Source organism: Aegilops tauschii, chromosome 3 (assembly GCF_002575655.3).
Source record: "Aegilops tauschii subsp. strangulata cultivar AL8/78 chromosome 3, Aet v6.0, whole genome shotgun sequence".
Lineage (NCBI taxonomy): Eukaryota > Viridiplantae > Streptophyta > Magnoliopsida > Poales > Poaceae > Aegilops > Aegilops tauschii.
In genome coordinates this window covers 139,768,502-139,782,838 of record NC_053037.3, presented here as the reverse complement: position 1 = coordinate 139,782,838, position 14,337 = coordinate 139,768,502, and the positions used below count along the sequence as shown (strand labels likewise).

Sequence of the window (14,337 nt, the reverse complement as noted above, 5' to 3'; positions counted from 1 at the left end):
AATTATCCTATCACAAAACTATCTGTTACCACTTATTTCAGTACTTGCAGAGAATACCTTGCTGAAAACCGCTTATCATTTCCTTCTGCTCCTCGTTGGGTTCGACACTCTTACTTATCAAAAGGACTATGATAGATCCCCTATACTTGTGGGTCATCATTCATGGCGCTCTGGACCTTGGAGGTTGTAGCCGAGCAGGTCCCCGAGTCCGCTGGCTGAGGTACCTCGGTTGCGGCGTCCGAGGTAGGAAGGGGACCCGCACCGCTATTCCGAGCCGATGTCCTATCGACTCCTTGACCCTCCATTGTCGGAGGAGGGATGGATTGCCTGTGAAGGGATTAAGAGAGTTAAGAATCATGATAAGTTGTCCTCGTAAGAGTATTAAGAGTTACCTATGAGCCGAGGAAGTGCTCCGGCCTACCCCCGTGGTCGCCATGCGCACCCTGGCCCCCGACGTCTCCTGTAATGGGCTCCTTCGAGGGGCCGGTTCTCCATGAGGACGCTTTGCGCGTCAACCCTTTGGAGTAGAAGTCAGAGGACTAGGGGGGGGCTTCGCGGCGAGAGGCTCTCTTTTGAGTAGAGGAGGGGGGCTTTACCGAGGAGGCCGGCCGTGTTCCTGGCACATCCGGAGTGACGACAACCTTTGAGCCGCGAAGGCTCTCCAAATAGAATTTCCCCTCTTCGTATATAAGGGACAGCTCTTCATCCTCGTTGAAGAGAGGATCGTCCGCCCGACTGTGTGTCTCCGGTTCAGGCACAGGGCTGCTTAGGGCCTCAACCCAGCACCTTCATCTCTGTCCAGGTTCAGTAAAGGGCTGGTCAGAGGAATTAACCCTAAAACAACTTAGATGAACAAGAAGGGCCGAGGAAACTCACTATTTCTGCAAGATTCTAGTAATTCAGCCCGTCCCGAAACTGTTATCTCGCGAACTCCTTGGCCGATCCCTGATATATACTGGCTAGAGCGGCCCCGAGGACCTCGGGTTGTCAAGATTTGCTCGGACAGATCAGGTGGTGTCATTGGTTCCATTGTACATGCATAGTAAGTGCGGGCGTTGCCTGAGTGGTTGGACTCTTTAGCTGATTGTTGTGGCCACAACATCTATAATGGTGAGGCCAGTATTTGTCAACAGTTTCACTTGGGCTGCCAGGATAACTATGTTGGTATCGTCCTCCTGGGCAACAGTCCGCGGTCTCTAGCTATAGCGCTTCTTCGGGGGTTCCGAGGAGAAGGCGGGGAGCTCAGGCCGAACGGGGTCAAATAACAGGACGTCGTCTATGTAAAACCACAAGGATGACCAGAAGTCAGTATCCTCCCGAGGGCTACCCAGAGGATAGTCGGTCCCTTCGATTGGGCAGACCTCGGGAGCTCCCACCTCGTATAACACCTCGGTTGGGGAACAGGGTGTTATGCAAAAATACCTCCGCCAGAGCCTGAAGTGCACTTCGCATACGATGTGCATCTTGCATAGGGCCATGAACCCGACGATGTGTAAGATGGAGTTGGGTGTGAGGTGGTGGAATTGCAGCCCGTAGAACTTGAGCAAACCCCGAAGGAAGGGGTGAATGGGAAATCCCAGGCCACGGAGGAGGAAGGGGATGAAGCATACCCGTTCGACCTCACTTAGGGACAGATGGCTTTCCGCGTGTGCTTGCTCGTTCATTGACATCAATCCAAGGCGAGTAGAGGCTAGATTTGAATCTGGCAGATAGCCCTGGGTGGCCAGGCGCTCTAGTCGAAGACGAGGGATGGAACAGCTCCCCCAATCACCCTTGACAGGATCATGAGGTCGCCTCGAGGAACCCGCATCGCTCGCCATTGTTTGGACTCTCGGGTTTGGATCCAAAAGTAGAAGAGGAAAGCACGCAAAGATCGGTGCGGCTAGGCTTGAGATGCGCTCTGTCCCAGCCCTAGATTATGTGGTTATAAATAAAGAAAAGGGCGGGCTAATGCTTCATTGTTCTGTCATAAAGCGACCCGACTTCCTAGAGGCGTACGACGATCGAGGACAGAGATCTTGCACCACGTGTCGTGGAACCGGGGTTCGAACAGAATCGTTAGAAGGACCAAAGACCTCAGAGCCGAACTAAGAAAGGTACCAAGAAGGAACTCATCTATCGAGCCAAGACTCCGGAACCGAAGTTCGAGAATATCATCCTCGGCATCGAAGACCAGTTCAGGGGCTACTGACGGTGTCCTGGATATGGGGGTACTAATCTATCCGACCCATAGTCCTTGGATGGCGCGGTGGGCCCTCATTCTCTTCAAGCTGGAGTCTAGAAGCTGTAAGCCTAGGCGTGATCGAGACTACCTCTGCCGAAGACTTGACGTATACTCCAAGACATCTTCAACCGCCTCTGTGCAATTCCCCGGATACCGACCATGTAACCCTAGATACCCTACCTGGCGTGTATATAAGCCAAGGGGTTTAGACCGTAGAGGCCCCCGAATCACAATTACATTCACCTAGCCCTAGAGGTAGAACACAATTCACGATCTCGAGTTAGATCAACTATGTACCCGATACATCTACATCAAATATAATCAAGAGGGGGATGTAGGGTTTTACCTCCATCAAGAGGGCCCGAACCTGGGTAAACATCGTCCCCCTATTCCCGTTACCATCGATCTGAGATCCACACCTCAGGACCCCCTACCCCGAGGTCTGCTGGATTTCTCACCAACACCCGACGAGCACCGCCACCTGCGAGGAAGAGAATGTCGTCGTATGGCCACTGCTACTTCTTGAGCTTGCGTTGATTTTTCCCTTGAAGAGAAAAGGGTGATGCAGCAAAGTAGAGACAAGTATTTCCCTCAGTTAAGAACCAAGGTATCAATCCAGTAGGAGGCACAAGCAAGTCCCCAATATATGCACCTGCACAAACTAACAAACACTTGCACACAACGCTAAAAAGGGGTTGTCAATCCCTTCACGGTCACTTGCAAGAGTGAGATCTAATAGAGATAGATATAAAAGATCATTAAAAGGCAAAATAAAGTAAATATAAATAAATTGCAGCAAGTTTTTTTTGGGTTTTTGGTTTTATAGATCTGAAAATATATGATGGAAAATAAACCCAGGGGCCATAGGTTTAACTAGAGGCTTCTCTCCCGAAGAAAGCATACGGTGGGTGAACAAATTACTGTTGAGCAATTGATAGAAAAGCGCATAGTTATGACGATATCTAAGGCAATGATCATGAATATAGGCATCAAGTCCATGACAAGTAGACCGATTCCTGCCTGCGTCTACTACTATTATTCCACACATTGACCGACTCCTGCCTACATCTAGAGTATTAAGTTCATAAGAATAGAGTAACGCCTTAAGCAAGATTACATGCTGTAGAGGGATAAATCCAATCAAAATGGTAAAAAAAACCATCTTTTTTTCCTTAATGGCAACAATACAATACGTGCCTCAATACCCCTACTGTCACTGGGTGAGGACACCGCAAGTTTGAACCCATCACAAAGCACCTCTCCCATTGCAAGAAAAACCAATCTAGTTGGCCGGACCAAATCGATAGATCAGAGAGAAATACAAAGCTATCGTAATCATGCATAAAAGAGTTCAGAAAAGACTCAAATAATATTCATAGATAATCTGATCATAAATCCACAATTCACCGGATATCAACAAACACACCACAAAAGAAGATTACATCGAATAGATCTCCAAGAACATCGAGGAGAACATTGTATTGAAGATCAAAGAGAGAGAAGAAGCCATCTAGCTACTAGCTATGGACGCGTAGGTCTGTGGTAAACTACTCACACATCATCAGAAGGGCAGTAAGGTTGGTGTAGAGGCCCTCCGTGATCGAATCCCCCTCCGGCGAAGTGCCGGAAAAGGCCCTAAGATGGGATCTCATGAGAACAGAAGCTCGCAGTGGCCGAAAAGTATTTTTGGTGTGCCCTCCGGTGTAGGGGGATATTTGGGAATTTATAGTGCTGGAGTTAGGGTTAGGAGAGCCATGGGGGACCCACAAGCCCCCTGGCCGCGCCCCCAGGGCTTGTGGCCCCCTCGTGGGTCTTGTGGCCTCCTCCCCAAGTCTCGTGGGTGTCTTGTTGTCCAAGAAAAATCATCGTAAAGTTTTATTCCGTTTGGACTCCATTTGATATTGATTTTCTGTAAAAGTCAAAAATAAGGGAAAAAACAGCAACTCGCACTGGGAACTAGGTTAATAGGTCAGTCCCAAAAAATGATATAAAATAGCATATAAAACATCCAAGATAGATAATATAATAGCATGGAACAATAAAAAATTATAGATACGTTGGAGACGTATCAGCCACCTCCGATGATGCTACGGGTACGCGAAGGCTTGCCGGAGCACACTCGCTCCAGTGGGCTAAACCATGCGAGCTACCTCCCCTCTCCCTGCCTGTGCGCCGTCGTCGGAGTTCCCCCGCGCCTCAACCAGGTTTTAAAAAGAAAACCTGACGGGTGGACCCTACCCCTCAATGACCCACTTAAGTCCCGAAGCGGTATATTGGCCATGGCGTATTCTAAAAATATACCTTCGACGTGGCGCCCCTTGGGATTTTCAGAATTTCAATTTAAATCATTTAAAATACTTCTGCTGACTCAACTTTGACCATGAATATCTCCTAAACTATAAGTCCAAATCAGTTGATTCTTTTTGCATTCTTTTTTTTATTTAACTTCCTTTCTGTTGGCAAAGTTTGAGTTTTATTTGGCCTATCTAGAATTTCCGTACAAAGTTTTGTTGATTTGCTCTTTATAGAAAATGCTTTGCAATTATTTCTAGAGAGAGATAATTCAGGAGGTGAAGACCAGGTGTGTTGTGACCCTCCACTTGTTCAAGGCAAGTCACTTCATCCACTTGCTTGATGGCATTTGCAACGTCGTGGGTTCCAACTTGCATATTATTGGTTATTTCCGCTTTTTCTTTACTTCGCTTTTTTGCTCTTATTGTTTGCTTGAATAGAGATTAGCTATAAGAAGTGGTATAACACCAGTAGAGTACTATAGAGGTTTAACTATTTTACCTTGATCACTTCGGAACTAGTATTCGCAATGAAACTGGTAACTACTTTCGATAACATGAACCGTAACGAATAAAACAGTAGTAACGAGGAGACACTTCGGGGAAAGACTTTACTTACGATAGTAGTCTTCTCTAAGTACTTTCATTTGAGAAAAGCATTGTTTGAGCTAGGTAGGATTGTCGTAGAATAGCTCCTTTGTACTCCAACCTTAATAACCGGTCAATCCAAGTGCCACAGAACCGAACCTCCTTGGTACAGCCACATTTATCCGAATGGGAGGTCCCTATTTCAATCATGGTTATGTCTCTTCCGCGTGTCTCCAAAGAGGGAAACTGGGATGCGTAGACTTCCTCTGGCCGGGAAGTTACCATCTAGTCAAGAGAGCCTCGGTTGGTAGATGTGCATAGAAAAGTTGATAGATTCCTGGGGGCAATAAGTTGTGCCATGGGGTGGCAAGGACCCGGATCCTCTCTCCCAGTGCTAGCCTGCAGGAGGTCGGAGACATGGTTAGAGGGCCACGCCATGAGTGAGATTTGTTGGACTAATAGTCCATGGTGTGGGTAAAGTGTACAACCTCTGCAGAGAGAGAGAGAGAGAGAGAGAGAGAGAGAGAGAGAGAGAGAGAGAGAGAGAGTTGAAACTATTCGAATATCCGGGTCCCCGACAATGGGACACCGTTCGTGTTAAGGCACACTATTTGACCAAGCACCCAATATCTTTTACGGTAGTGTTAATAGTCATGATAGACGGGTAGTCTACTTTACAAGTTGGATGATCGAGGATCATGCCGGAAGAAGGTCCATCAGACGTTAAACGAGCAGACTAAACTTATGCGGTATTTATGCTAGTTTTAATTATGCAAGTCTTTACTTCGTTGTTATACTTGTTTACCTTGATCTTGTTGCTTGATTTTGGATTGTTTGTCAGCTTGCGAGTACATTCAAAGTACTCACCAGGCTTATCATGCCAGATGCACGACAAGCTTCGTAGAAGGACGTCGAGAGCGAGAGCTAGACTGTGTCCTAGTAGTGTCCCTTTGGATTGGAGTCCCACCAGTGCCCCGCCTTCCACTATATCATATCATCCCCGCCACTAGTGTATCATTAGCCACTAGATCGTGGAACAATAACCGAGCACTATTGCTCGTATTCTATTACCTTGGTGAGCAAGAGTATTGTATCATAACTTCGTGTACCATTTGAGTACTCTATTAAAATGTGGTTGATCTATACCAAACTATAGTCGTGTTCTAGAAGACATAGATCTCTGGGCTGGAACACAAGGGCCTCCAGTTCTCTCAGCCAGGGTGTCACATTTGACAAATCCCAAAGCACATCGTCCGGTATGAAGGTACTCAATACTCTCATGGTCTAAGAAATTATGCATCGTTAATTTTCTTTGTGTTATAAACCATTAACTTGAGACAAAAGGATCTCATAGTATAACATTCAATTAGGTTTGTTCAACACAAGTGTTCTGCTAACATTGTGTACTCAAAGTTGTCGGCATTCTTGTGCCCGCGATCAGGAAAACAGAACCATCATGCAACACCTAGCTAGTCTTGGAGGTGTGACTAGAAATCTATTTTATCGTTTATTATTTCACACATGCACATGGGTTTCCGTCTGAGCCTCTTGGATATATAGACTCGAAAACCATTGCAATTATAGCACATAATATAAACATAATTACGAACATGGAAATACATAATAATATTTATTATTGCTTCTAGGGCATATTTCCTTCAGAAGGAACATGCGGTGTCTATACCGCGTGTGTTGGAAAGTTGAAAGTCATCGACAGACAGTCTTTCAAAAATTAATGTTGATGCTCCATTCCTCAAAGTCTTGGGCCATGGAGAACTGGACTGGTTGTGCATATGATCACATGGAAACCTTATACGGGCTCAAGCATGTTGGTATGAATATGCAGGATCTCTCGACGATGGAGGCAATAGCAATCTGGGATGCACTAATGACATGGGCTAGAGACAAATTATCATTGAAAGTGATGCCTTAGCGTTTGTTAATTTATATAGACATTTGGGGTGTTTGCAAAAGCTGATATAACTTGTCCTGTTCAGGAGATTAACAAGCTATTCAGAAATATCATTAGCTTAGTAGTATTTCTTTTGTTAGGCAAGAGGCCCATATGATCGCTCACCTAAGTGCCAAACAGGCTAGTGAGGTTCGTTGGAGGTGTCTGTGGATCAACTATGTTTAAGAATTTCTTCATGGTTGTATTACCCGCGAATGTATTTCATGTGAGTAATCAATAAAGCTGCTAAATTAGAAAGAAAGTAAAAGGTATTGCGATGCGTATATTGACATGCCAAACCGCGCGCGTTCCACACACAGATTTGTAGCTTGACTTTAAACCCGGGCAAACGTCGGGCTGGGCTTGTAAAAGCCTGACCGTCATTTCTTAAGCTGAGCTCAGCCTAAAATTAAGCGGGAAGCCCGAAATACTCTCTGTTTTCAAGCCCGAGCCCAGCCCGAAATTAAGCCCAAAGCCCAAAAGCACAACCCGAACACTCTTTTTAGTGTACGCACGTGCAAGCTCGGCCTGAAATACAGAGAAAAAAAGAAGCCCAAGCCCGGCCCGAACCATCTTCCAGGCTGCAAAACAAGGCCTAAGCCCGGCCTGGGTTGTCCATGCCTAGGTTTTACTCGACTCCGGAGCGCACCTTGGGTAGACTCGTGGACAAAAGCAGCATGCAAGGAGTCATCTGCCAGTTCTTCGCACCGTACCCGTAGCTACTCTGCTTTCAGCTCAGGCTGGTCGTCAGGCCCTGGCCTTGTGCCAGCGCTCTCGACCAATCGGCCACCACCTTTTTCTTCTTCCTTCTGCCACCATCTTTCCGGACGGCAGAGGCAGAGTTCAAATCCCACCATAGCCTACACGCCCCTGTTCCCTCTGGTTAAATTGATAGCCTAAAACCCCCGTCGCCCACGCTTCTGTCACACTCACAGGCACAGCCACGCTCGAGCGAGAGCCACCCAAGCGGAGCCGAGCGAGCGCACCAAGCCAAGCCGGCCGGTCGAGATGGCGTCGTCGTCGCCGCCGTCGTGGATCATCCTGGGCAGCGTGGCGCGGGTGTCCGGCACGGACGCCGCGGCCGAGGACATCCCGCCGGGCGCCGACCTCGCGCTCGCCCTCGCCGCGCCGCCGCGCGTCACCCTGCTCACCGTGCCCCTGCGCGTCTCGCCCGGCCCGGACGAGTACCCCATGGTCCTCGCCGTCGACCCCTCCGGCCTCCTCCTCCTCTCCACGCCCCCGGCCCCGAGGCCTCGCCCGTTGCCGCCCTCCAGACCCGACGCCGACGGCTTCGTCACGCTCAACATCACCGACCGCAAGCCCCCGGGCTACTACGTCTGCGACGCCTCCTCCTCCTCCGCCGCCCGCCTCCCCGGCAACGGGCGCAGTTTCCTCGACGCCCGCTCCGTCGGCCTCCTCGCGTCCCCGGCGGGCGGCGGCCACTACATGGTCGTCGAGCTCCAGCCGCTCATCGGCAGCGACGAGGCCACGCTGCTCTGCTTCTCGTCCGTGACGGGGTGGTGGAAGGAGAAGGACGTGTTCTACCCCGTGCGCTACGGGATCTGGAACACCGACGCCGCGATCACCAACGCCGGGAAGCTCTGCTGGGTGGACCTCTCCTCCGGCATCCTCTCCTGCGACCCGTTCGCCAAGAAGCCGGTCCTGGACTTCGTCGAGCTCCCGGAGGGCAGGCTGCGGCAGAATATCCACTGCCTCCACTGCGCCGGGAGAGAGCTGAGCACGCGCCGCTGCGTGCAGGTCAGCGCTGGCATGTTCCGCCTGGTGGAGCTAACCTGCGGCGACCACAGCTCTCGGCCCAGGGGCGTCGTGCTCGCCTCTTGGATGAGGCTCCAGCAGGCGCAGTCCCGGAGCCACCGCAAGGCACCTCGGGTGGTCATGTGGACGCTGGCCGATCAGGACACCGGGGAGTGGAAGGTGGAGCACAGGGTGAACTTGGCGGACGTCTGGGCGGATGGGAGCTACAAGGCCACCGGGCTGCCCAAGAAAACACCTGTGCTCGCGCTCGTCCACCCCAAGAACCCAGATGTGGTGTACTTCTTCCTGGGCAAGCACCTCTTGGGCGTCAACCTGCGCACGAGGAAGGTGGTGGAGTGTGAGGTCTACGAGCTGGTCGGACCGAGCAGGAAACATGTCTCCTCCCGCTGCGTTCACCCATGGGAGCTGCCGGCAACGCTTTGTGTAGGTAATCAACAATAATCCACATCGTCTCATCTGTGCTGTTGCTTTGATGCTGTTGATATGAGGTTCAGAACAATTGAGAAAGACTCTCCTTTTCACGCTGATACGCCTTCTAATGTGCTGATCGTGTATGCTGGACGTGATTATACCTCAAATATGTGGTTTTGGTAGCTATAGGACCCTATAATGATCTGATCCTGATTCGTGTTTGGACTCTGAGATAGTTTACTCTGTCCATATTTGCTGGTTGTAACTGTGATCACACATATTACCGTCTCCTGCAAATTTTATGGGAGTGAAAAAAATTCTGTCTTAATCGATAATTAAACTGTACATCCTCTTACCCATATCTGGCCTTGTCTATAAATGAGTCTGTAGTTCCCCCGCAGAAAATAGGTGGATGCTGTAGAGTAAGCAACTACATTCTTCAGTACATATACTTGCACATGTCCTGCCAATGCTAAGGTGTCAATTAGCACAGCTCCAGTGCTAGTCATTCCGTCAGAATCTGCGTAAGCATGTATTTCATTATCATTTTGAAAATGCATTGGAAATGATTTAGTTACCGGTTATCCTTGCCATACATGCATCATCGATCCATCTTTTTATATCTAATATTTGTTTTAGATGTTCAATTCTCCGTTAATGCAGATTTTGTAGCATTCATTGTAGACAACAACTTGTGTGCAGTTGTATCAGCTTGTTGGAACTATATGATTAATAAGGTTCTACTATACTGTAGAAACTAATTCACCCATGTAGTAGAACATAATATGGATGTGAACTGGTTTCCTATTCCTGTAGTCGGTTAGTGGCAGGGGTACTGCCATAGACCCGGAACTACTGAAGTACCATTCCAGTTTACGATAGTACTGAGTGTTTATCTTCATGGTCTTACAAGTATGTTTCTAAATTAATTTCTGAAGTGTTCCAGTTTAGGCTGTGTGAAACAAAATAGGCTAATCTTATAGCTAGGAGTTTCAACTGTATATGACCTCTATAGACTTAATAAAAGTTTTCCTAAAACAACCAATGAAGGAATTTTATCTGACTGAACTTGCTCCATGTTCCTGAGGATGCTCTCAGTTATCTTTCACTGTATGCATATTTCAGAATTGGAAATGCCATCTCTGCATCATGGCAAAAAGGGATTCTGCTTCTCTGGACATAATGTTATATTTCTATCTCTTCACTGTAGCATAGTGTATCTTCCTGCTTCTGTGTTATGTTGTTATGTAATTTCGAATGACAAGAGTAAGGTAGATACTCTATCAATTTGTATAGTAGTATCTTTCAACATCAATAAAAAGGGTTTGCATGGTATCTAGCTGTGGTGAGTTAATCGTAAGGGCTGTTTTCTTTTGGGAAGCAACCAAAGTTAATTCTGCACCACCTTAATTTTTGTTTCACTTCAATTAACATTCTTTAATCCAAATTTAGGCCAAACGATAAATTGAATGCTTATTTTTGTGAGTGCTGGATCGTGTACTCTGACTAATTAGAATGCTATTCTTATTTCAACATTGAAGGTATTCCTAGTGAGACCGGCAGTGGTGTGAATGACGGCTTTGCTTCTGTGGCTTCTAATGAGAGGGGCCGAGATTGAGGAACAGAATTACCATGGTGGCCTTTTCGCAGGTGAGGTTATCCACATTGCCTCTGCATTCCATCTTGTTTTGAAATGGGCTGTCTTCCATTTTTTTTGAGCCGCTGTCTTCCATTGCTGCTACAGCTTGTAACAGTTATGTCCTTCTTCCACAGTTTGGTTCAGATAAGGCCCTGGAACTGGAAGTAGCACATCAAGTTATTGCAAGGTGGCTAGAATTAAGACAACTCCTAGGTGATGACCAGCCTTGGCGTCAACAGCCTCCGGATTGTCATGTTTCAAATGTTAACTTCATGTTTTTATCTACTCTTTATGTCTGTTGGCACTTCAGGTGTAACGAATTAGCTGGGTTACTCACTTGCTTGCATGGACTTGTGCACTCTGCTCAGTAATTTACCGTTGCATGCTGTATTATCAACTGCTTATGCTTTCCTTGGTTCTGATCAAATGGAAGTGAGGATGCATCTTGTGCTTCATCAGATTCCAAAGTTACAAACTTTCTCCGACCGAGCCTTTTCCTCTCACATTGATGTAACTAGGCTAACTAGCTGATAACTAGGCGCCCCCCCCCCCCCCCCCCCCACCCCACCACACACACAGGCACTTTGCAATTTGAGCCATGTTGCAAGACAACCGATTGCAACACATGTTGTTTTGTGGACCGGCCAGATGGGGGGAGAGTGGCGGGGCTGGATCTCGCATCAAAGACAACACACACGTGATGCTACGAGGTCGACTGACACTGCAAGGCTGGTCACCTGGCCACCAGCTGCTGCAATCCAGATGCGTGATGTTGCGAGGTTGACGGTCGCTGCTACAAGCGGGACGCTGCAAGGCCAGCCACCCACAGCATAGGCCACCGCTGATGTGCGCTGGTTATTGATGTGTTCTTATGCTGCAAAGCCGGACGCCCAAGCTAAAAATCAAGATTCAAGACATTGAAAGAGAGTCGATCTCTTGCAAGCCGGACACACGACGACCACATCAGTCACTGCTTTTTTTTTTCATGACGTTTCCAGGTAGTCGAACTACTCTTTTGCTCGAAGATGAGAAATTGGCGTAACAATAGATACAGAAGAGATAAAGAAAACAGGAACTCATGGGCTTCACCCACGTGTGAAAGGATATATCCAACGGTTACCAAGGCGGCCGATAGGCCGACGGATTGTTTTCTCAATCTAAACCTAATAATAATAATAGTAATAATAATAATAATAATAAACAGGGAAATTGCCCCAAAAATTGCAAAATACTACCCACCAGTGCCACCTATAAGTGGTAAAAAAGTTTCACACGGGGAAATCCTCTGCCTGGGTCGCCCATGCAGTAGGCACCTCATATATGCGCTCTGCACGCTGGAAGAAGATGTGGCACGCCCATTTGGGCTGGCCCATGTCCAAGCAGCCTGTTTTATTTTTTTTCATTTTCTTCTACTTTAAATAATTTGGGACTTCAAAAAAAGTTTCGAAAATTTAAAAAACAATAATTTTGAAATAAAATGTTTAGAAAATCATAAAATGTTTTTGGATTTTGGAAAATGGTCGCAATTTTGTAAAAACAAATGTCCTATTCAAAAATTGTTCGAAATTCTGAAAACAAATGTTTTGGAAATCAAAAAATGTTCTTGATTTTTAAAAAGTTTGCATATTAAAAAATGTTAATGAAATCGAAAATAATCTCACCAATTCAAAAAAATTTCATTAATAAAAATCTCCTAAAAATTCAAAGTTGTTCGTGACTTACAAAATAGTTTATTCATTCATAAAATGTACGCTAATTTAAAAAATGATCATGCATTTCAAAAAATATTTTTAAATAAAAACAAATGTTCTTTAAATCAAAAAAATATTCGTGAATTTCAAAAATTGTTCCACCAATTTTCCAAAAAAATGTACGTCAATTCTAGAAATGTTTGCCGATTCTTCACAATTAAAAAAATATTTACAAATAGTATAAAATGTTCTTGATTTTAGAAAATATCCAATAAAAAGGTAAAAGCATTCTTGAATTTGAAATTTTCAAATATGTGCAAGAGTTTAAAAAAATTCATGGTTTCAAAAATAGTTCAAGATTTCACAAAACTGAAAGTGATAGTGTATCTCGATGATGCAGCAAAACGTGGGCATGACCATTGGAGATTATGGTTTTTTCTCTCTCATTGCAACGCACTTGCTCTTTTTTTACTAGTAATATTCAGTTTCATTGGGTGTATTTTTTTAAAAAATATTTTCTGCAAAGAAAAAAAGTTAACAGATAAAAGAACCTAACCATTGTTGTTGACTTGTTGTCTCCGGAGGCAACCGAATCCGAGTTCGGGCGTTATTGGAACCAAGGTTCTGCCAAAGGAAAATATTGTAGATAATTATATAAGAAGAAAAGAACCTTTCCCTTCTCACGTAAAAAAATAAATCGTCCCCTTCTTCTTGTTGTAGGCGGAGGCGGAAGGATAGCGACTACACCCTCCGTATGAAGGAAATATGCCCTAGAGGCAATAATCAAGTTGTTAATTATATTTTCCTTATATCATGATAAATGTTTATTATTCATGCTAAAATTGTATTAACCGGAAACTTAGTACATGTGTGAATACATAGACAAAACAGAGTGTCCCTAGTATGCCTCTACTTGACTAGCTCGTTGATCAAAGATGATTATGTTTCCTAACCATAGACATGTGTTGTCATTTGATGAACGGGATCACATCATTAGAGAATAATGTGATGGACAAGACCCATCCGTTAGCTTAGCATTATGATCGTTTAGTTTTATTGCTATTGCTTTCTTCATAACTTATACATATTCCTCTGACTATGAGATTATGCAACTCCCGAATACCGGAGGAACACATTGTGTGCTATCAAACGTCACAACATAACTGGGTGATTATAAAGATGCTCTACAGGTGTCTCCGAAGGTGTTTGTTGGGTTGGCATAGATCGACATTAGGATTTGTCACTCCGAGTATCGGAGAGGTATCTTCGGGCCCTCTCGGTAATGCACATCACTATAAGCCTTGCGAGCAACGTGACTAATGAGTTAGTTGCGGGATGATGCATTACAGAACAAGTAAAGAGACTTGCTGGTAACGAGATTGAACTAGGTATGATGATACCGATGATCGAATCTCGGGCAAGTAACATACTGATGACAAAGGGAATGATGTATGTTGTTATGCGGTTTGACCGATAAAGATCTTCATAGAATATGTAGGAACCAATATGAGCATCCAGGTTCCGCTATTGGTTATTGACAGGAGATGTGTCTCGGTCATGTCTACATAGTTCCCGAACCCTTAGGGTCTGCACGCTTAACGTTCAATGACGATTTGTATTATGAGTTATGTGTTTTGGTGACCGAAGTTTGTTCGGAGTCTCGGATGAGATCACGGACATGACGAGGAGTCTCGAAATGGTCGAGAGGTAAAGATACATATATTGGAAGGTTGTATACGGACACCAGAATGGTTCCGAAGAGGTTC

At 45.8% G+C, this 14,337-nt stretch overlaps 1 protein-coding gene and 1 long non-coding RNA gene across 2 annotated transcripts; both read left to right on the top strand.

Moving 5' to 3' along the window:
* The first annotated feature begins 8,062 nt into the window (after positions 1-8,062).
* On the top strand, positions 8,063-9,271 carry LOC123493411 (uncharacterized). Its single transcript, XM_045234177.1, has one exon. The coding sequence runs from the start codon at positions 8,063-8,065 to the stop codon at positions 9,269-9,271; it is 1,209 nt and encodes a 402-aa protein (XP_045090112.1).
* A 1,470-nt stretch (positions 9,272-10,741) lies between these two features.
* On the top strand, positions 10,742-11,335 carry LOC120975644 (uncharacterized). Its single transcript, XR_006671381.1, has 2 exons — positions 10,742-10,891; positions 11,015-11,335. It is a non-coding gene; the product is annotated as an uncharacterized lncRNA (long non-coding RNA).
* Positions 11,336-14,337: the final 3,002 nt, after the last annotated feature.